General features: G+C 39.9%; 1 protein-coding gene across 1 annotated transcript in view; it reads right to left on the bottom strand.

Annotated features, from left to right (window-relative positions):
- Positions 1 to 5744: 5744 nt before the first annotated feature.
- LOC128661764 (heat shock factor protein 1) overlaps positions 5745 to 24591 on the bottom strand; it is a 320452-nt gene continuing 301605 nt past the window's right edge. The window contains exon 5 of the mRNA XM_053715984.1: positions 5745 to 7325. Within this exon, the coding sequence (XP_053571959.1) occupies positions 7129 to 7325 (197 nt within the window). The 3' untranslated portion in view covers positions 5745 to 7128. The remainder of the gene's footprint in view (positions 7326 to 24591) is intronic.

The raw sequence follows: 24591 nt of genomic DNA, 5'->3' as shown, positions 1-24591 counted from the left end.
GCAGTTGTCCAATGTAGCTAAAACCTCCTTGAGTAACAGACGGAGGTGTTCTAGCTTAAACCTGAAAGATACAACTTCAATATCAGCAAGAGGAATTACACTGTCAGAATCTGAAATTTCACCTTCAGATGCTACCGAAGTATCCTCCTCCTCAGGCTTCTGGGAGGGGCATTCAAAATAGTAACAACTGTGTCAGAAACCTCGCTTACTGAATGTTTGTTTTGTCTCTTACGCTTTCCCTGCAACATGGGAAAAGCAGACAACGCATCAGAAACTGCAGAAGACATGAGAGAAGCGATGTCTTGCAATGTAACTCCAGGAGGCGTTAGAAAGGAAGCGCAGGGCACTGCATGTGTGGGCGGTAAAATTTGGGACGCTTGAGGAGAAAGCTGCTGCATATATTGAACATTGTCAGACTCCTGAACAGCATCCTTGGAAAATGTTGGCTCAGAAAAAAGTCTATTCCTATAATTTAAAGTCCTCCCAATACAGACTGGTGGTTCCACATTGGCATCAAAACAACAAGTGACATTTTGCAAAGCCTCTTGGTCCATTCTGACTCACAATGGATCAAATTATCAAATAAAAACCTTAATTTTTACTAAAAAATTAAAATTGAAAAAACGTTACTTTCCCTTTAAATTTTAAAGCGTAACGTTTTTACTGTAACAATAATAGATCACCTCTACACCTCAGCTTCTTTGCTGAGGTGCCTACCTGACCTGCTACAGCGGAGCTTTAGCAATTTCCCACAAGACAAACGATCCAGAACTCAGCAGAAGATGAAAGGAGCTGTTCTCCGGTCCTAGAAACGCATGCTTTCAGAGAATCATGTGTTTCTAGACAGACCCTGTGGAATCTCTTCCTCCGTACTCGTAAGTGCAATAAAAGTGGCGCTCAACACAGATTGCTGCCTCACATAGCTCCGCCCATCGTGAGCGTCCCCAAACAATAATCTCCCGGTCAGCATATTGTAAAAGTTTAACCGCTGAGAAAAGTTAACCACCCGAGCCAAAACATCTCCTCAGCCCCAGTGCCTGCATAAAAAGTCTGTCTAATAAGTCCTCTCCAGTATAGGAGAGTTTAAGTGCCCTCATTCTGAGCCCTTTATAATGCTTTGAAATAAAGTGCCCACTCTTTCTGAGTGTTTTTCTTTCTTCCCCCAGAAATAATAAAGTCAGCACTTACCTAACAAATCTGTCCGACGGCAAGGCAGCTCACCAGGTTTAAGAGGTCCTCTCCCTCACATAGACCTGTGGAAAGAAATAAAGACTGAGTAATTCACTCAGGCTTTCAGAATTAGGCCAGCATAAATTACATGGGAGGCGCAGTGAGAATTATGTCCCACAAGTTCCCATTGCTCTAAAGTCACCACTGCCCTACTGAAGAGATTGATGTGGACTACGGCTACACCCTAGAACAAAGCAGCACAATCTTGCACTACTTAAAAAATAATAAACTCTTGCTTGAAGAATCTTTTCTAACACCTAACTTTACCACTTCTTTGCTCTAAAATAGGCAAAGAGAATGACTGGGGTGGGAGGGAAGGGAGGTGATATTTAACAGCTTTGCTGTGGTGCTCTTTGCCGCCTCCTGCTGCGCAGGAGTGATATATCCCATTAGCAATTAGATGATCTATGGACTCATTGTGTCATTAGAAAGAAAAGCATTGCTATGTAACTGTTGTTCAATCAGATTTTACAGCAGCTTGTTACAGGGCTGCAGTTTTTTTTTTTAATCACCTCTAAACTTTTGGTGACTGAGAAACACCAGGAAAAAAGGAAGTCTCTGCTCAAAAAGCAAGCAGTTTGCTGGGTAAGTGTTTTAGTGTTTAGTTTTTCTTAGTGCTGTAGTGTTTGTTAGGGGTGTTCAGATGGACTAATAGTCCTCAGAGTTCCAATATTTTGTGTGTGGTTCATATCATAGTTTGCAATGACTCTCCAGAGCGTGCTAATATTGTTGGCTGTGATAACAGAATGTATATTGGTTGTTTGGGTTTATAGGAAGAACCCTATATATCAGGGGCAGCTGGACAGTGTATGTGTATATATATATATATATATATATCTCATTAAATATGCTTTGGAAATGGTGCTGTTCAAATGAAGTGGGCCTTCCACAGACGTTTGCTCTGGGGCCAAGTGAGTTCTTATTAAGCCTCTGTGAAGGATTAGTGCCATACAAAATAGAAACCAAACCTGAAAACTTCCTACATCATGGATGTTCTAGCTAGCTTGCTGTATGTAACAATGTTTTTTGTTTACTTTCTGTGACTTGACTAATAAACAAATCCAATGTAATATTCCTCTGGCTGGCTGAGTGATCCTGTCCTTTCCACTAAACCGAAGCTACTAGCTCATCTTTTTCCTGACAAGCTGGTGCCAATGTGCTTTTAAAAAATAATTTTGTGCTGGGAGCAGATCTCCAGGCTGCCCACAAAACCGCCATAACCAGGGACAAAGTGTATAAACTGAGTGATATGAGATACCCTGTTTCCTAATAGAGGATGAGAAGAATGACCTTACACAGACAGGGCAAACGGTATCCGACAGGTAAGACAAGATAGGAAGGCTAAGGACATTCGCTAGACAAGACATAGGTAAAGGGAAACATATGGTCATCACTCAGAAACTATCATTTTGATGGGCAAATCGGATCATCACGTACATGGAACCACTGTGATGGTAAAGCTAATGTGACATCACTCACACTGGAAGGCATGTGACAATATACACTCAGTACCGTTCTACAGGAACAAGGATCGTAATACACAAGGGACCATTCTGATGGGAAGGTGTATGACATCACTCACACTGGAAGGCATGTGACAATATACACTGAGTACCATTCTGCAGGAACAAGGATCATCATACACAAGGGACCATTCTGATGGGAAGGTGTATGACATCACTCATACTGTAAGGCATGTGACAATATACACTCAGTACCATTCTGCAGGAACAAGGATCGTAATACACAAGGGACCATTCTGACGGGAATGTGTATGACATCGCTCATACTGGAAGGCACGTGACAATTGTCAGGGCATCAGTGGACAATATATATATATATATATATATATATATATATATATATATATATATATATATATATATATATATATAATAAGATAAAATAAGTATGGCATTTCTCAAATAGTAAGTTTGAGCATACTCATTTTATCACTGAATACATTAAATGTATTCTAAATATTAAATCAGCCATGAGATGCCTTGCTAATTACATACCAGGATTCAGCTTAAACCTTTCCTCCCCTCCCCACTCAATATGCAAAATTACAATGCATCCAGGTGAGAACAAAGGAATGAAGCATTTGGTCTAATTAGTTCAGGCAGTCATTTGGTTCAATTAGAAAAAGGCACGTTATTTCAAAGAGAAGCATATGCCAACAGACATGTGATAATTTAACACCATGGCTCACTGGAACTCTTTTGAAGCCTAAACGTATGCAAGAGTTAAATATCTCCTGCTGACTGAATACACAAAATATCCCACTTTCCAGACTTGGTAAAAACTTAGATTTTAAATAGCAGAATGTATACTTAAAAAGTCATATAACTGATTTGTCTATAATGTTCAAATCTATTTAAGATACTCAAATGAACATGTATATTCAGACACATATTAAATATGAACATGAAAACCTGAGAGTTAAGATTTTAACATGTCTTAACCTATGTATTTTTTTTTAAAAGCATAGAATGTCTTAAGGATTCAAAATGTCTCAAAAATAATAACACTATTCTTTTCATTTCAGACCTACATCTGGTGTTCCATGGATTCAAAATGTATTAGAAATATGAAATATATTGCATTCCTATTGAGATACAATGCAATGCCAGGATGTTGAATGCTGTGATTCTGTGGAGAGAGCAAATGTTTGATAGTGTAATTGTTTATTAATATGATCACTAGGAACATACTTGTATTTGGTATTGGAATAATGAGAAAATGACATTATATCATCCCATCTATAATTAAAATTGTAAATGATTAATACAAGGAAGTAAAGTAGTTTAAAAAAATCACTTTATAAGGATGTGTTAAATTGTTAGCAATACTGAAGGTGAAGATACTTGCGGTTGTCTGCTGCCCCCTAGGGGATTAAAACTGGTATGACAGCCAAATGAATTATCTATTAGAACACATGCAAATCCAAATAGCCAATCAAATGTTTCAATTCTAAGGGCAGACCAGGGACAAGCTCCGTTAGGGCCAATTCAAGACAAGCACCATGGGGCGTAACCAAAAACAGATCACCAATGATTAGATATAAGAAAAGCTGAATGCAAGGAAGAGAAAAAGTCTTTTGTCTGCTGAGACTGGTGATTGAATAACTGGCTGCCATACTTGGGACACAATCACTTTAATCAAAAAGCTGAGACTAAGTTCTTGATCTATGCGATAACGTTTCTTCATATGAGGTGATCTGAAAATACTTTGAAAGGATCGAAATCCTAAATTGGCTCATGTTAGTGATGTATGACCGTTCTATATTTTAATATTTAAATCAAAGTTATTTAGTAACTATAACTAAATTACAGTTAGTCATTTTAAAAGGACAATTTGTATTTTAAACTTGTGTTTCATAGCCTGTGTATTTTAAAACTAATCATTAATGCTAAGTAATTTATCTTAGCAAATATATAAATATATTTTAGAATTTGTCTTAATTGTAGATAATTAAGAATTCATTTCAGCTTAGATAAATTTGCATATAAACTGGCTGTTTACATTTAGAATATATATAACGTATAGTGTTTTAATTAGAGTTGTATAGAATCATTTGTGGGCTAAATAGCCTAAATATAGTTGTCTGGAAGTTAGTGACCCATACGGTGATATTTTATTGTGATATTTAAATGCAATTCTGATTTGGGAGATTATTGTGAATAAGGTAATTTTTATGATCTTTGTATAGCATATTATAACAGTTTACGCTGGTATAGTTTGATTTATATCTGGTTTCCAATAAATATAATTCAATGTGTCTATAAATTTTAACTAATATAAAGAATTTAGGAATTTACATTAATTTTATTGTTTTGTATATGCATTTTATTGGGGGTTTGTTTTTAAAGAATAATTATTAAATATATTGTATTATAACCTGGCCATATACTGACACAATATACACTCAGTACCATTCTGCAGGAACAAGGATCGTAATACACAAGGGAGCATTCTGATGTGAATGTGTATGACATCACTCATACTGGAAGGCATGTGACAATATACACTCAGTACCATTCTGCAGGAACAAAGATCGTAATACACAAGGGACCATTCTGATGGAAATGTGTATGACATCACTCACAATGGAAGACATGTGACAATATACACTCAGTACCATTCTGCAGGAACAAGGATCGTAATACACAAGGGACCATACTGGTGGGAAGGTGTATGACATCACTCATACTGCATGGCATGTGACAATATACACTCAGTACCATTCTGCAGGAACAAGGATCGTAATACACTAGGGACCTTAGTGGTGGGAAGGTGTATATCACTCACAATAGGAATAATTTCCATGTGAAGGAGCAGATATCACTCACATCAGCTCATTTTGATGGAAAGGAGCATAGCCATGTAAAAAAGGAACATTTAGAAAAAAAGGTGACATACTCAAATGACCAATCAGAATGAAAGATATGATATTAGAAATTAAGTCTAAACAGAAATACATCATATAAACAGAATGAATGTGAAGAAACAGATTGTGTAACTGGTCAGTCTTTATAACATCAGATGGAGAACCAAAGAAAAGAAATTAAAACATAAGACTAAATGACATTGTCAGTCTATGTTACATCATACACGAAGAACAAACTGGAAAGAACTGCAAAGTGGTTAATAAAAGTGAAGCAGCTGTGAAGACTAAACAAACACAACAATCTAATGAATAAATAATAAACATGGTTATTGCTGGTAGCCATTATATTGTTGTATGAGACAGATGTGGTGATGTTCAGAACCAGTACTGACTGCACTGCCAGACATGCTAAGTCCTCTAACTGTTGACTAGACTCTTGAACAGCAGTCTTCTAGAACGTGCCTGTTGACTAAATGATCTGTTCCTGGAAATCCTTCTCTAAATTGTGATACATTTTATGAATTTTTGCTCCAAATAAACTAATTTCCAACAAGTAAACTTTCAACTGGTCCTTCGTACTAATAGGTAACTGCTGGCTCCACACATCCATAAAGGGCTTTACTACAACTGGTAGAGATGTCATATACTCTCCCATGAGTTGTGCTATGTTTTCCGATATACTGCATTTCACTAAGGACTAACCTCCTGTATTTCTACCATATTCTCGAACATGCACCAGGGTTTCTATAAAATATTGGAATCCTGACACTGAGTTACAGTTTATCATAGAAAACAAGTGCCAGGACATAAGATGCATTCTGTTGTAGGATTCATGTACAATTTTCACAAAACATGTTATGATGAGTAAGCTTAAGATGCACCATTATTTCTGTAGCCTATTCTGCATCTTACGTGGCTGGAGAGATTAGGCTGCTGCTCGATAACTTGTTAACCTTGTGCACTGCAGAAAACTACTTTGTCTTTTTTTAAGTTACCACCTTATTATGTGGAAGACAGAGTAACAGGAAAATCCACTGCTGCTACTAAGTATCTGTGCAAGTAGATGGCACCAGTCATCTTTTTCTAGTTACAATCTCCTGTCTGTTAACACCACTCTCCAGGAAGCTTGTATTCCTACTCATCCAATACACAGTCTTAGTACAGCAACGCCATGTTTTCATTATGGGACATATCAAATAACAATAAATATGCACACCATTAACATTCAAATTCCCAAAACATCTTACAAGACCCTGTAGTAATGGGTCTCTTATGAAAGCAACTTAAACCAATAACCAAATCCATGAACAAGGCACTGCCACTGGTGTGATTGTGATGGCTTAACCACGCCATCCGATTGCTGATTAGCAATTGCCAGAATCATCACCAGCTTGTTTAGGAATGGGACATATGTACATCCAGGCTGTACCTACACACTGCAGTACAGCAGATGATCCCTGCGCCCATCACCATTGCAAAGCAAGAGGTTCCGTGGGAAGGTCAAATCTCTAGGAGATATTGTGGTCAGTAGGCTTGTTTTGTGAGTCCCAGGAGAGCAGAGAAAATGCAGGATCTTCTGAATAGTCTTCTTCTCTCTCATCAAGGTATGGCTCATCCTCCTGAAGTTCCAGCAAAATGGGAAGATCTGGACCATTAGAATCCATCACAATAAGAGGCTGAGCAGTATAGTGGACCATCTGTTTCCCTAGGAGTGAGAAAGAGATGAGTTAGGGGAGGGAACAAGACAGGATAACTGGACAGTGTTCAAGGACAAGAATGAGGATATTGAGAGAGACATTCTAGAAACACAAAATGAGCTGGAAATATGGTTGAAAATAAGTCAAACAAAATGGAGTAGTGTGGTGTTAAGAGAATACTACACTGGCCTAGATTCACTGACGCTCATGAGGCCAAATGGCCCATTGTAAAGTTGAGGACTCAAAACCCAGTCATAAATTTAGATCTTTTGCACCTGTTACTGAGGAAGAAGTTTCTGCACTTATACTGTGCTCTCACATCACTACCTGTCCCCTCAACCTCATCCGCTCACAGCTACTCCCCTCCCTCTCTTCTATCCTTACCCCTATACTCACACACATTTTCAAACTCTCCCTCAGCACCAGTATATTTCCCTCAGGTCTAAAACATACACTGATCACACCTATCCTCAAAAAACCTTCTCTCGATCCAATCTCCCCATTCAACTACCGCCCTATTTTCCTACTCCCTCTTGCCTCAAAGCTTCTTGAAAAGCTAGTATATACACGGCCATCCCATTTCCTTACATTAAACTCCCTCCTTGACCCACTGCAATGGATTTCGCCCCCATCACTCCACAGAGACAACAATTGTTAAGGTTACCAATGACCTACTTACAGCAAAATCAAAAGGCCACTTCTCTCTGCTTATCCTCCTTGATCTGTCTGCAGCCTTTGATACTGTTGACCACCCTCTTTTGCTCCAAACCCTTCAATCCTTTGACATTTGTAACATTGCCCTCTTGTGGTCCTCTTCCTACCTGTCTAACCGTACCTTTAGTGTAGCCTTTTCTGGGGCTTCCTCTGCCCCGTTACCACTTTCTGTTGGGGTACTCGGTCCCCTTCTCAATCTACACGTCATCATTAGATTCATTTATATTTCCCAAAGTTTCATTATGGGCAGTGTGACGACCTGGGTTAACCAACCCTGCACCAGTCAATTGTTTGTCACAGAAAGGGTTAGCAGACCCCTTCTACTGTCATTAATATGTCACAATCTAGCCACGCCAGGCAAGCTTGTGATTTAGTTCCATGGGTGCAAGGGTTAACAACACTCTTTAGTCTGTACAAGACATAAAAAATGCCCAAAACTCCCCTTTAATGCCACTCACACTAAACTAACTATGCTGCCACTACTTATGATTTATTAAAGGGAAAATCCTAAGGAGAAACCCAGACTTACACATTAACTCTCAGAATACAATTTAGCAGAAAATAACCTAAAATATACAGTTCTAATACTCCAGTCTCTCTCAGTAACGTGGTTTAAATATTAGACAAAGGCCAAAGCTTAATAAATGAATTATTTATTATGCCAAAAGATATTATGCACAATGCATTATTAATAAAAAGTTGTTACAAGTAAAATTACACACAAGCAAACAGTTTTTCAAAATAAAAAGAAGAAAATAGAAACCTCATACTGTACTAGTTTTTGAAATCTGTGCACCAGGGGGATGGCATGAAGTAATGGGTCCTTACTCTGTAGAACAGCTTCCCTTGTAGATCAGGTTGCCTGACCTCACCCTCTTTGCAGGGGCTGAGAAGCCCCTTATCTTTTATGACCGTCAATAAACTAAGTCTTTGCCTGAAATTATAGAATGCTAAATGAGAAAACTACTAACTAGCAGTAGATTACTCAACCCACAGCGCTAACAGCTTAAATCAGGACACCAAAATATTAAATAATATCAAATATGTTGCAAATCAAATAAGGCTAACTCACAGATATAAATGTATCAAATATTACAATTTATTAAAATACATGAAATAAGCTGATCAGACGTATATATAAAAACAAAGTACAAAAACAAAAACAAATTATAGCAACTGTTAAAAACAATGTTAAAAACAATAGGGATAAATAACAGTGGAATAAATTATCCCAGAAGAGCCGATAAGATGCACAAAGTGTAGTATCCAAGATCGCTGTGAAGCTGGATTCAGAACCAGAGATCAGATGACTTTCATTACGTTATTTCACTTCAGGGTCGAAGCTGGAACACAAATATATTCAAAATCACACAAAGAAAAAGAACCAAGCAAAAGGTTTTCACTTTTACTTACACCAGAGGTTCTATTTGAGAGCGATGTCTTCCCCTTAGGCGTATCCTTGTCTGTGCGGTAACCAGCTGTATCGATGTTCACAATAATGGTACGAAGTTTGCAGCGGCTGTTAGACAGAACCTTTCTGATACGGAAGCCTACGAGGGACAGAATAATGCAACAGGAGCAACGCGTTTCAGCTCGTTCCGGGCCTTTGTCAAGCTCCAGATGAGATCACATGAATGGTTTATAAACCCTACATAGGATTTATTTATGCAAATACTTATTGCACACACTGTTACTTTAATTGAATTTTGAAGTTTAAGAAATCTCGTTACACCATATTTTTAGTAACTCTGCATTTTCACGTCTATCACTGAATTTCGAGCTATTTATTAATTAATTTGGCCGAATATTGGAATACCCAATGAAAATCTCTCTTAGGGTTTATAAACCATTCATCTGAACTCATCTGGAGCTTGAAAAAGGCCCGGAACGGGCTGAAACGCGTTGCTCCTGTTGCATTATTCTGTCCCTCGTAGGCTTCCGTATCAGAAAAGTTCTGTCTAACAGCCACTGCAAGCTTCGTACCATTATTGTTGACATCGATACAGCTGGTTACCGCACAGACAAGGATACACCTAAGGGGAAGACATCGCTCTCAAATAGAACCTCTGGTGTAAGTAAAAGTGAAAACCTTATGCTTGGTTCTTTTTCTTCGTGTGATTTTGAATATATTTGTGTTCCAGCTTCGATCGTGGGTTGAAGTGAAATAACGTAATTTAAGTCATCTGATCTCTGGTTCTGATTCCAGCTTCACAGCGATCTTGGATACTACACTTTGTGCATCTTATCGGCTCTTCGGGGGATAATTTATTCCACTGTTATTTATCCCTATTGTTTTTAACATTTGCTATAATTTGGTTTTGTTTTTGTACTTTGTTTTTATATATATATATATATACGTCTGATCAGCGTATTTCATGTATTTTAATAAATTGTAATATTTGATACATTTATATCTGTGAGTTAGCCGTATTTGATTTGCAACATATTTGATATTTTATATTTTGGTGTCCTGATTTAAGCTGTTAGCGCTGTGGGTTGAGTAATCTACTACTAGTTAGTAGTTTTCTCATTTAGCATTGTCAAACTTTTGGAGGTTTGGGATCCTCCTTTTCCCACTGGCATATCAGGTTTAACCAGCGCAGGGAAAACGCACACATTTTTTCACTGAAATTATAGAACACATCATAATTTCTGCTAGATACATCCATTTTCATATAGACAGAAAGGCACTCTCTTATTTACATTGTGGGAATCAATTTGATCACAAATATGACATGGTTGTCATATTTACCTTCATCTAATGTCATAACATGTTTTAAACACATATCTACATTATACCCATGTCCCTATATTGACCTTATCAGTTTCTGTGAAAAGGCACTTTTACTACCTGGATGCACTAATGCCTATATGATAACATTTATTCAAGTGGAATTCTGAAACAATTTATAATGGGGTCTGGTTTTAACACAAAAAACAAACAACATAAACACAGGACACAGTTCTTCTTGAAAAAACAAATGTTTTTTAGCTTACAGGCTAAAGAGAATTAACCCCTTGGCATCTCAATCATGGGGTATTTGTGACAGGCAGTTTTTGCCATTATCATATACAAAAACCACTGCGAAAAAACAATAATTACAACTGCAAAGCTTCAGAAACACCCATGCTGATTGGTTTATATAAACTCTGTAGTTGTAAAAAATCTGAAAATGTAAAAAAACATAATTTATGTAAGAACTTAGCTGATAAATTCATTTCTTTGATATTGGCAAGAGTCCATGAGCTAGTGACGTATGGGATATACAATCCTACCAGGAGGGGCAAAGTTTCCCAAACCTCAAAATGCCTATAAATACACCCCTCACCACACCCACAATTCAGGTTGAGTGCTTATCTCTTTATTTATGTAAATTATGACATTTAGGGAAGTCTCCCTAAGGGTGATGAGGGAATCCAGACGTGGACCCGTTGCTCAGTGTGTCTAGAGGGATATGGCTGCACCTCACTGATGAGGCCCACAATAGGCCGAAACATAAGTCTGGGGTTTTGCTATTTCTCTCGTTCAGAGAGGGATTGCCTGGTATTTCGAGGCTGGAATGTACTGTGAAGTCAGGATCAGACTGATAAGCTTCAGGAAAGTTCTTCTCTGTGAAAGGTACATGTTGAGCAAAAACAGGCTGCTTCTTGGGTGGTAACTAGCCATAGAACAAGCTATTATGCTATTGTTTGTTCCCAGGTTGAGCGCTTCTCTCTTTTTATTCACACCCACAATTCAGTTTAACGAATAGCCAAGTAGTGGAGTGATAAAATAAGGAGTAAAAAACCATACAAAAAGAGGAACTGGAAATAAAATTGTGCTTTTTATACAAAAATCATAACCACCATAAAAAAGGGTGGGTCTCGTGGACTCTTGCCAATATGAAAGAAATGAATTTATCAGGTAAGTTCTTACATAAATTATGTTTTCTTTCATGTAATTGGCAAGAGTCCATGAGCTAGTGACGTATGGGATAGAAATACTCAAGATGTAGGAAGACCACAGAAGAGTCACTAGAAAGGGAGGGATAAAATAAAAACAGCTATTTCCGCTGAAAAATTAAATCCACAAAAAAAAAAAAGTCTTTCTTATAAATTTCACATAAATTTCAAGAAAGAAACTTAAATCATAAGCAGAAGAATAAAACTGAGACAGCTGCCTGAAGAACTTTTCTACCAAAGACTGCTTCAGAAGAAGCAAATACATCAAAATGGTAAAATTTAGTAAATGTATGCAAAGAAGACCAAGTTGCTGCTTTGCACATCTGATTAACCGAAGCTTCATTCTTAAAAGCCCAAAAAGTGGCGACTGATCTAGTAGAATGAGCTGTAATTCTCTGAGGCGGAGACTGTCCCGCCTCTAAATAAGCCTTGTGAATCAAAAGCTTTAACCAAGATGCCAAAGAAATGGCAGAGGCTTTCTGACCTTTCCTAGGACCAGAAAAAAACAACAAATAGACTAGAAGTCTTCCTGAAATCTCTAGTAGCTTCCACATAACATTTCAAAGCTCTTACAACATCCAAAGAATGTACCGATCTTTCAAGAGTATTCTTGGGATTAGAACACAAGGAAGGAACACCAATTTCCCTACTAATGTTGTTAAAATTCACAACCTTAGGAAGAAACTTAAACAAAGTCTGCAAAACAACCTTATCCTAATGGAAAATCCAAGAAAGTAGTTTAATATCCAAAGAATGCATAGGCTCAAATGGTGGAGCCTGCAAAGCTTTCAAAACCAAATTAAGACTCCAAGGAGGAGAGATTGATTTAACAACAGACTTGATACCAACCAAAGCCTGAACAAAATAGTGAATAGCAGGAAGTTTAGCAATCTTTCTATGAAATAAAACAGAAAGAGCAGAGATTTGTCCCTTCAAGGTACTTGCAGACAAACCTTTATCCAAACCATCCTGAAGAAACTGTAAAATTCTAGGAATCCTAAAAGAATGCCAAGAGAATTTATGAGAAAAACACCATGAAATATAGGTTTTCCAAACCTGATAATAAATCTTCCTTGAAACAGACTGACGAGCCTGTAGCGTAGTATTCATAACTGAGTCAGAGAAACCTCTATGACTAAGCGTTCAATTTCCATACCTTCAAATTTACCGATTTGAGATCCTGATGGAAAAACGGCCCTTGAGACAAAAGGTCTGGTCTTAAAGGAAGTGGCCAAGGTTGGCAACTGGACATTCGGACAAAATCTACATACCAAAACCTGTGAGGCCATGCTGGTGCTATCAGAAACACATGTAATTGTTCCAATATGATCTTGGAGATCACCCTTGGAAGAACTAGAGGCGGAAAAATTTAAGCAGGTAGGTAAAACCAAGGAACTGCAAACGCATCCACCATCTCCACCTGAGGATCCCTGGACCTGGAAAGGTACCTGGGAAGCTTCTTGTTTAGATGGGAAGCCATCAGATCTATTTCGGAGAGACCCCACATCTGTACAATCTGACAAAATACATCTGGATGGAGAGACCACTCCCCTTTATGTAAAGACTGACGACTGAGATAATCCGCTTCCCAATTGTCTACACCTGGGATATGTATCGCAGAAATTAGACAGGAGTTGGATTCTGTCCAAGAAATTATCCGAGATACTTCTTCCATCGCTAAAGGACTGTGAGTCCCCCCTTGATGATTGACATATGCCACAGTTGTGATATTGTCTGTCTGAAAACGAATGAATAATTCTCTCTTTAATAGCGGCCAAGCCTGAAGAGCCCTGAAAATAGCACTGAGTTCTAAAATATTAATTGTTAACCTCGCCTCTTGAGGATTCCAAACTCCTTGTGCTGTCAGAGACCCCCAGACAGCTCCCCAACCTGTGAGACTTGCATCTGTTGAAATCACAGTCCAGGCAGGATGAACAAAAGAGGCGCCTTGAATAATCCGATGATGGACTAACCACCAGGACAGAGAGAGTTGAATGTTGGGATTTAAGCATATCAACTGTGATATCCGAGTATAATCCCTGCACCATTGATTCAGCATGCAAAGCTGCAGAGGTCTCATATGAAAACGAGCAAAGGGGATCGCGTCCGATGCTGCAGTCATGAGACCTAAAACTTCCATGCACATAGCCACTGAAGGGAATGATCGAGACTGAAGGTTTCGACAGGCAGAAACCAATTTCATTTGTCCCTTGTCTGTTAAAGACAGAGTCATGAACACTGAATCTATCTGGAAACCTAAAAAGGTAACCCTTGTCTGAGGAATCAAGGAATGCTTTGGTAAATTGATCCTCCAACCATGTCTTTGAAGAAACAACACAAGTTGATTTGTGTGAGATTCTGCTAAATGAAAAGATTGAGCCAGTACCAAGATATCGTCCAAATAAGGAAACACTGCAATACCCTGCTCTCTGATTACAGATAGAAGGGCACGAGAACCTTCAAAAAGATTCTTGGAGCTGTTGCTAGGCCAAATAGAAGAGCAACAAACTGTTAATGCTTGTCTAGAAAACAGAATTTATGTTTACCTGATAAATTTCTTTCTCCTACGGTGTATCCGGTCCACGGTTTCATCCTTACTTGTGGGATATTCTCAATCCCTACAGGAAGTGGCAAAGTGAGCACACAGCAGAGTTGTCCATATAGCTCCCCTCAGGCTCCGCCCCCCCAGTCATTCGACCGACGGTTAGGAGAAAAAGGAGAACCATAGGGTGCAGTGGTGACTGTAGTTTACAAAAAATTAATTTAAACCTGACCAAAATGCCAGGGCGGGCCGTGGACCGGATACACCGTAGAAGAAAGAAATTTATCAGGTAAACATAAATTCTGTTTTCTCCTACATTGGTGTATCCGGTCCATGGCTTCATCCTTACTTGAGGGAACCAATACCAAAGCTTTAGGACACGGATGAAGGGAGGGAACAAGTCAGGTAACCTAAACGGAAGGCACCACTGCTTGCAAAACCTTTCTCCCAAAAATAGCCTCCGAAGAAGCAAAAGTATCGAATTTGTAAAATTTGGCAAACGTATGCAGTGAAGACCAAGTCGCTGCCTTACAAATCTGTTCAACAGAAGCCTCATTCTTGAAAGCCCATGTGGAAGTCACAGCTCTAGTAGAGTGAGCTGTAATTCGTTCAGGAGGCTGCCTTCCAGCAGTCTCATAAGCCAACCGGATGATGCTTTTCAGTCACATCAAGATTGTGTAACAGACGTTCCTTGTTAGAAACTGGATTAGGACACAGAGAAGGAACAACTATTTCCTGGTTGATATTCTTATTGGAAACCACTTTTGGAAGAAAACCAGGTTTGGTACGTAAAACGACCTTATCTGTATGAAACACCAGATAGGGTGAATTACACTGCAAAGCAGACAATTCAGAAACTCTTCTAGCAGAAGAAATAGCTACTAAAAACAAAACTTTCCAAGATAGTAACTTAATATATTATGGAATGTAGAGGATCAAACAGAACCCCTTGAAGAACTGAAAGAACTAAATTTACACAGGTCTGTAGACAGGCTTGATTCTGACTAAAGCCTGTACAAACGCCTGAATATCTGGCATGGCTGCCAGACGCTTGTGTAACAAAACAGACAGAGCAGATATCTGTCCCTTTAAAGAACTAGCTGACAGACCTTTCTCCAATCCTTCTTGGAGAAAAGATAGTATCCTTGGAATCCTAATCTTACTCCATGAGTAACCCTTGGATTCGCACCAGCAAAGATATTTCCGCCATATCTTATGGTAATTTTTCCTGGTGACAGGCTTTCTAGCCTGGATCAGAGTATCTATAACTGATTCCGAAAACCCACGCTTAGCTAGAATCAAGCGTTCAATCTCCAAGCAGTCAGTTGCAGAGAAACTAGGTTTGGATGTTCGAATGGACCTTGAATTAGAAGGTCCTGCCTCAAAGGCAGCTTCCATGGTGGAACCGATGACATATTCACCAGGTCTGCATACCAAGTCCTGCGTGACCACGCAGGAGCTATCAGAATTACCGAAGCCTTCTCCTGTTTGATCCTGGCTACTAGCCGGGGGAGAAGGGGAAACGGTGGAAAGACATAAGCTAGATTGAACGACCAAGGCGCTACTAAGGCATTTACCAATGTCGCCTTGGGATCCCTGGACCCGTAACGTGTAACTTTGGAGTTCTGACGTGACGCCATCAGATCCAGATCTGGAATGCCCCATAGCTGGGTCAGCTGAGCAAAAACCTCCGGGTGGAGTTCCCACTCCCCCGGATGGAAAGTCTGACGACTCAGATAATCCGCTTCCCAGTTGTCCACTCCTGGGATGTGAATTGCTGATAGATGGCAGGAGTGATCCTCTGCCCATTTGATGATCTTGGATACCTCCCTCATCGCCAGGGAACTCTTTGTTCCCCCCTGATGATTGATGTACGCTACAGTCGTCATGTTGTCCGACTGAAATCTGATGAATTTGGCCTCCGCTAGTTGAGGCCATGCCTGGAGCGCATTGAATATCGCTCTCAATTCCAAAATGTTTATCGAGAGAAGAGATTCTTCCCGAGACCATAGACCCTGAGCCTTCAGGGACTTCCAGACCGCGCCCCAGCCTAAGAGGCTGGCGTCGGTCGTGACAATGATCCACTCCGGTCTTCGGAAACTCATTCCCTGAGACAGGTGATCCTGAGACAACCACCAGAGGAGTGAGTCTCTGGTTTGCTGGTCCATCTGAATCTGGGGAGACAAATCTGCATAATCCCCATTCCATTGTTTGAGCATGCACAGTTGCAATGGTCTTAAATGAATTCGAGCAAAAGGAACCACGTCCATTGCCGCAACCATTAGTCCTATTACCTCCATGCACTGAGCTATGGAGGGTTGAGGAATGGATTGAAGAACTCGACAAGTGTTCAAAAGTTTTAATTTCCTGACCTCTGTCAGAAAGATTTTCATTTCTACCGAGTCTATTATTGTTCCCAGGAAGGGAACCCTTGTGAACGGGGACAGAGAACTTTTTTCTATGTTCACCTTCCACCCGCGAGACCTTAGAAAGGCTAGAACAATGTCCGTATGAGCCCTTGCTTTGTGAAAGGACGATGCCTGTATTAAAATGTCATCTAGGTAAGGTGCTACTGCAATGCCCCTTGGCCTTAGCACCTTTGTGAAAATTCTGGGAGCAGTGGCCAATCCGAAGGGAAGAGCCACGAACTGGTAATGCTTGTCCAGAAAGGCGAACCTCAGAAACTGATGGTGATCTTTGTGGATAGGAATATGCAGGTACGCATCCTTTAAGTCCACGGTAGTCATATATTGACCCTCCTGGATCATTGGTAAAATTGTCCGAATGGTTTCCATTTTGAATGATGGAACTCTGAGGAATTTGTTTAGGATCTTTAAATCCAGAATTGGCCTGAAAGTTCCTTCCTTATTGGGAACTACAAACAGGTTTGAGTAAAATCCCAGTCCTTGTTCTGCTGTTGGAACTGGGTTTATCACTCCCATTTTTAAAAGGTCTTCTACGCAATGTAAGAATGCCTGTCTCTTTATCTGGTCTAAAGATAAGCGAGACATGTGAAACCTTCCCCTTGGAGGAAGGTCCTTGAATTCTAGAAGATACCCCTGAGAGACAATTTCTAGTGCCCAGGGGTCCGGAACATCTCTTGCCCAGGCCTGAGCAAAGAGAGAAAGTCTGCCCCCTACTAGATCCGGTCCCGGATCGGGGGCTACCCCTTCATGCTGTCTTGGTAGCAGCAGCAGGCTTTTTGGCCTGTTTACCCTTGTTCCAGCCTTGCAATGGTTTCCATGCTGGTTTGGGCTGGGGTGCGTTGCCCTCTTGCCTAGTGGCTGTAGAGGTAGAAGCCGGTCCGTTCCTGAAATTGCGAAAGGAACGAAAATTAGACTTATTTTTAGCTTTGAAAGGTCTATCCTGTGGAAGGGCATGGCCCTTTCCCCCAGTGATATCTGAAATAATTTCTTTCAACTCTGGCCCGAATAGGGTCTTACCCTTGAAAGGAATATTAAGCAATTTTGTTTTGGACGACACATCCGCCGACCACGATTTTAGCCAAAGCGCCCTACGCGCCACTATTGCGAAACCAGAATTTTTCGCCGCTAATTTAGCTAACTGAAAAGCGGCATCTGTAATGAAAGAATTAGCCAACTTCAGGGCGTGAATTCTATCCATGACTTCATCATAAGAAGTCTCCTTCTGGAGCGAGTTTTCTAATTCCTCAAACCAAAAAGCAGCTGCAGTGGTTACAGGAATAATGCAAGAAATTGGTTGAAGAAGAAAACCTTGTTGAACAAAAATTTTCTTAAGTAAACCTTCTTATTTTTTATCCATAGGATCTTTGAAAGCGCAACTGTCTTCTATTGGTATAGTTGTGCGCTTAGCTAGCGTTGAAATCTGCCACGCGTCCCTTCTGGGGTCAACAATGGGGAACATTTTCTTAAATATAGGAGGGGGAACAAAAGGTACACCTGGCTTCTCCCACTCCTTATTCACTATATCCGCCACCCTCTTAGGTATCGTAAACGCATCAGTGTGTACTGGGACCTCTAAGAATTTATCCATTTTACACAATTTTTCTGGGACCACCAAAGGGTCACAATCATCAAGAGTAGCTAGGACCTCCTTAAGTAGAGCGCGGAGGTGTTCAAGCTTAAATTTAAATGCTATGGTATCAGGCTCTGCCTGCTGAGAAACTTTTCCTGTGTCAGAAATTTCTCCCTCAGACAGGCCGTCCCTCACCGCCAAGTCAGATTGATGTGAGGGCACTACAGATAAATTATCCTCTGCGTCTGCTTGCTCATTTTTTGTATTTAAAACTGAGCAATCACGCTTCCTAGGAAAAGCTGGCAGTTTGGATAAAAATGCTGCGAGAGAATTATCCATTACTGCTGCTAACTGTTGCATAGTAATAGCAATTGGCGCGCTAGATGTACTGGGCATCGCTTGCGCGGGCATAGCTGATGTTGACACAGAAGGAGAGGATAGTGAGCTATCCTCACTACCTTCAGCTAAAGAATCATCTTGGGCTATATCTTTAATGGGGGAACCACCTTGTCCTTTGAACATATAGAACATAGGTTATCTGAAGGGTCAGACATGTTTGACAGACTTAAACAGATCTTCAATGCAATAAAAATTATTTTTGACAAAAACGTTACTGTGTCTTTAAATAATAAAAGTGCACACTTTATTACTAAAACATCAAAAAACCATCAAATAAACATCCAATTTTAATGAAATTCACCACAGTGTCTTAATGCTTTGAAATGATTGCACACAAATTTTCAGACCAATTAACCCCTTAATGCCCAAACCGGAGCTAATAACAGCAATTAACCTGTTAAAAACACTACAGTACTATGCCACAGCTTCCACTGTGGCCTTTACCTTCCTTAGGGATTATTTTAGTAGGAAATAAGCCTCTCTGGAGTCTTTTCTGATGCCTCTGGACTCCCCACGTGAAGCTGCATGAACTGCCTAAGCAAAACAACTGTGCAATTGAGGCCTGAAAATGAGGCCTCCTCCCTCTTCATTCCAGAGTGGAGGGGCCTTTCTGACTAGAATAGGTGTCCAAATAAGTGCCAGGCGCAAAATAAAACCGCAAAAGTGTTTTAAAGTCTGAAAAAACACCTTATTTATAGTGAAAACATGCTAAAAAGCAATCGATTTAGCCCACAATAGTGTCAACCAGCATAGAGCCCTTAATATAAGCCATAATTTTATACAGAGTCTAAGAAAAATGGCTTACCTATCCCAGAGGGGATTGCTGACAGTCTTCTAGCATTACTAGGTCTTGTTAGAAAAATGACTGATCATACCTGAAGCAGTTAAGCCTGCAAACTCTTCCCCCCAACTGAAGTTCTCTGGTTTCAACAGTCCTGCGTGGGAACAGCAATGGATTTTAGTTACTGGTGGTAAAATCATATTCCTCTCGGCAGAAATCTTCATCACTTTCTGCTGCAGAGGAAATAGTACAAGCCGGCACTATTTTAAAATAAGAAACTCTTGATAGAAGAATAAAAAACTACAACTAAACACCACATACTCTTTGCCACCCCCGTGGAGATGCTACTAGTTAGAGCGGCAAAGAGAATAACTGGGGGGGCAGAGCCTGAGGGGAGCTATATGGACAGCTCTGCTGTGTGCTCTCTTTGCCACTTCCTGTAGGGATTGAGAATATCCCACAAGTAAGGATGAAGCTGTGGACCAGATACACCAATGTAGGAGAAAAGAGAATCTCAGAAACCGATAGTGGTCTGGATAAATCGGAATATGAAGATATGCATCCTGTAAGTCTATTGAGACCATGTAATGACCTTGCTGAACAAAAGGCAGAATAGTCCTTATAGTTACCATCTTGGAAGTTGGGACTCTTACAAAATGATTCAAAAACTTCAGATCCAAAACTGGTCTGAAAGAATTTTCCTTCTTCGGGACAATGAATAGATTTGAATAAAAACCCAGACCCAGAATTGGAACTGGTACACTCACTCCTGAAAGCTCTAGATCTGAAACACACTTCAGAAAAGCCTGAGCTTTCACAGGATTTGTTGGAACGTGAGAGAGAAAAAATCTTCTCACAGGAGGTCTTATTCTGAAACCTATTCGATACCCCTGAGAGACAATATTCTGAATCCAATTATTCTGAATGGAACCTGCCCAAACGTCTTGAAATAATTTAAATCTGCCCCCCACCAGCAGAACTGGATTGAGGGCTGCACCTTCATGCAGTATTGGGAGCTGGCTTTGGTTTCTTGTAATGCTTGGATTTATTCCAACTCGAGGATGGCTTCCAATTAGAGCCAGAGTCTTTAGGGGAAGGAGTGGTTTTCTGTTGTCTATTCTGACGAAAGGTACGAAACCGATTAGAAGCTTTAGATATGCCTTTAGACTTTTTATCTTGAGGCAAAAAAACTCCCTTCCCCCTAGTAATAGCGGAAATATTAGAATCCAACTGGGAACCAAACAAATTATTACCCTGGAATGATAGAGATAGTAACCTAGATTTGGATACCATGTCAGCATTCCATGATTTGAGCCATAAAGCTCTTCTAGCTAAAATAGCCAAAGACATAGATTTAACATTAATCTTGATGATATCAAAAATAGCATCACAGATAAAATGATTAGCATGTTGAAGCAAAAGATCAATGCTATGCAAATCTGAGTCTTTTTCGCCTTGTGCTAAGCTATCCAACCAAAAAGTTGATGCAGCCGCAACAACAGCCATAGAAATGGCAGGTCTGAGCATATAGCCAGAATTAAAACGTTTACTTGATTTATTATCAAGAGGATCAGACTCCTCAATATCCAAAGTTATTAACACTTCTTTTAACAAAGAACGAATATACTCAATCTTAATAAGATAAGATGATTTATCAGTGTCAATGTCTGAAGTAGGATCTTCTGAGACAGAGAGATCCTCATCAGAGGAGGATATATCAGTATGTTGCCGGTCATTACAAATTTAATCAGTATTATGAGAAGTTTTAAAAGACCTTTTATGTTTATTTGATGGCGGTATAGCAGCCATAGCCTTCTGCATCGCCTCAGCAATATAATTTTTCATATCAACAGGGATATCATGTACTTTAGATGTTGAAGGAACAACAGATACTGTACTAGCACTAATAGAAACCTTTTCTGCATGCAAATGCTTATGTCAACTGTTACATACTACAGCTGGAGATATAATCTCCACTAGCTTACAACAGAAACACTTAGCTTTGGTAGAACAGTGTTCAGGCAGCATGGTTCCTAGAGCAGCTTCTGAGGAAGGATCAGATTGAGACATCTTGTAAAATGTAAAAAAGAAAAAATAGCATTAAACAGAAATATCTTATTTCCATATATAGCAGTTTCAGGAATGGGAAAAAATGCAAATGCTAAAATTGGCAAAAAAAGCAAATAGCATAGCCCTCTGAGCAAAAAGAAGGCAAGGAGCATATAGGAAGTGAGATAAAAAAACTAACGACTAGATTTGGAGTTTTGTCGGTAACGACCCGAAAATCTAACGCCGGCTTTTTTCTGGCCACACCATAAAAATAACTCTGGTATTGAGAGTCCACATAAAGGCTGCGTTAGGCTCCAAAAAAGGAGCGTAGAGCATTTTTAACGCAGCTTCAACTCTCGATACCAGAGTTGTTTACGCAAGCGGCCAGCCTCAAAAACGTGCTCGTGCACGATTCCCCCATAGAAAACAATGGGGCTGTTTGAGCTGAAAAAAAACCTAACACCTGCAAAAAAGCCGCGTTCAGCTCTTAACGCAGCCCCATTGTTTGCTATGCGGAAACACTTCCTACGTCTGCACCTAACACTCTAACATGTACCCCGAGTCTAAACACCCCTAACCTTACACTTATTAACCCCTATTCTGCCGCCCCCACTATCGCTGACACCTGCATTTTAATTTTAACCCCTAATCTGCCGCTCCGTAAACCGCTGCTACTTACATTATCCTTATGTACCCCTAATCTGCTGCCCCTAAAACCGCCGACCCCTATATTACATTTATTAACCCCTAATCTGCCCCCCACAACGTCGCCTCCACCTGCCTACACTTATTAACCCCTAATCTGCCGACCGGACCTGAGCGCTACTATAATAAAGTTATTAACCCCTAATCCGCCTCACTAACCCTATAATAAATAGTATTAACCCCTAATCTGCCCTCCCTAACATCGCCGACACCTAACTTCAAACATTAACCCTAATCTGCCGACTGGAGCTCACCGCTATTCTAATAAATGGATTAACCCCTAAAGCTAAGTCTAACCCTAACACTAACAACCCCCTAAATTAAATATAATTTAAATCTAACGAAATTAATTAACTCTTATTAAATAAATTATTCCTATTTAAAGCTAAATACTTACCTGTAAAATAAATCCTAATATAGCTACACTATAAATTATAATTATATTATAGCTATTTTAGGATTTATATTTATTTTACAGGTAACTTTGTATTTATTTTAACCAGGTACAATAGCTATTAAATAGTTAAGAACTATTTAATAGCTAAAATAGTTAAAATACTTACAAAATTACCTGTAAAATAAATCCTAACCTAAGTTACAATTAAACCAAACACTACACTATCAATAAATTAATTAAATAAACTACCTACAATTACCTACAATTAACCTAACACTACACTATCAATACATTAATTAAATACAATTCCTACAAATAAATACAATTAAATAAACTAGCTAAAGTACAAAAAATAAAAAAGAACTAAGTAAATAAAAATATATTTACAAACATAAGAAAAATATTACAACAATTTTAAACTAATTACACCTACTCTAAGCCCCCTAATAAAATAACAAAGACCCCCAAAATAAAAAAATGCCCTACCCTATTCTAAATTACTAAAGTTCAAAGCTCCTTTACCTTACCAGCCCTGAACAGGGCCCTTTGCGGGGCATGCCCCAAAGAATTCAGCTCTTTTGCCTGTAAAAAAAAACATACAATACCCCCCCCCAACATTACAACCCACCACCCACATACCCCTAATCTAACCCAAACCCCCCTTAAATAAACCTAACACTAAGCCCCTGAAGATCTTCCTACATTATCTTCACCATACCAGGTTCACCGATCCGTCCTGAAGAGCTCCTCCGATGTCCTGATCCAAGCCCAAGCGGGGGGCTGAAGAGGTCCATGATCCGGCTGAAGTCTTCATCCAAGCGGGAGCTGAAGAGGTCCATGATCCTGATGAAGTCTTCATCCAAGCGGGAGCTGAAGAGGTCCATGATCCGGATGAAGTCTTCTATCAACGGCATCTTCAATCTTCTTTCTTCGGGAGCCATCATCTTCCATCCGACGCGGAACATCCTCTTCTCCCGACGCCTACTAGCCGAATGACGGTTCCTTTAAGGGACGTCATCCAAGATGGCGTCCCTCGAATTCCTATTGGCTGATAGGATTCTATCAGCCAATCGGAATTAAGGTAGGAATATTTTGATTGGCTGATGGAATCAGCCAATCAGAATCAAGTTCAATCCGATTGGCTGATCCAATCAGCCAATCAGATTGAGCTCGCATTCTATTGGCTGATCGGAACAGCCAATAGAATGCAAGCTCAATCTGATTGGCTGATTGGATCAGCCAATCGGATAGAATTTGATTCTGATTGGCTGATTCCATCAGCCAATCAGAATATTCCTACCTTAATTCCGATTGGCTGATAGAATCCTATCAGCCAATCGGAATTCGAGGGACGCCATCTTGGATGACGTCCCTTAAAGGAACCTTCATTCTTCAGTTGGACGTCGCCGGATGAAGATGGGTCCGCATCGGAGGTCTTCAGGATGGAGCCGGTCCTCATTGGATGAAGATAGAAGATGCCGCTTGGAAGATGATGGTTGCCGGTCCGGATCTACTCTTCTTCCCGGATAGGATGAAGACTTTGGAGCCTCTTCTGGACCTCTTCAGCCACCGGATGATGGATCGCCAGCCCCCGCTTGGGTTGGATGAAGATTTTGGAGCCAGGACGGATCGGTGATACCTGGTGAGGTGAAGACAAGGTAGGATGATCTTCAGGGGCTTAGTGTTAGGTTTATTTAAGGGGGGTTTGGGTTAGATTAGGGGTATGTGGGTGGTGGGTTGTAATGTTGG

Source organism: Bombina bombina, chromosome 5 (assembly GCF_027579735.1).
Source record: "Bombina bombina isolate aBomBom1 chromosome 5, aBomBom1.pri, whole genome shotgun sequence".
Classification (NCBI taxonomy): domain Eukaryota; kingdom Metazoa; phylum Chordata; class Amphibia; order Anura; family Bombinatoridae; genus Bombina; species Bombina bombina.
The sequence above is the reverse complement of the archived record's forward strand: the minus strand, read 5'-3'. Positions and strand labels throughout refer to the sequence as shown.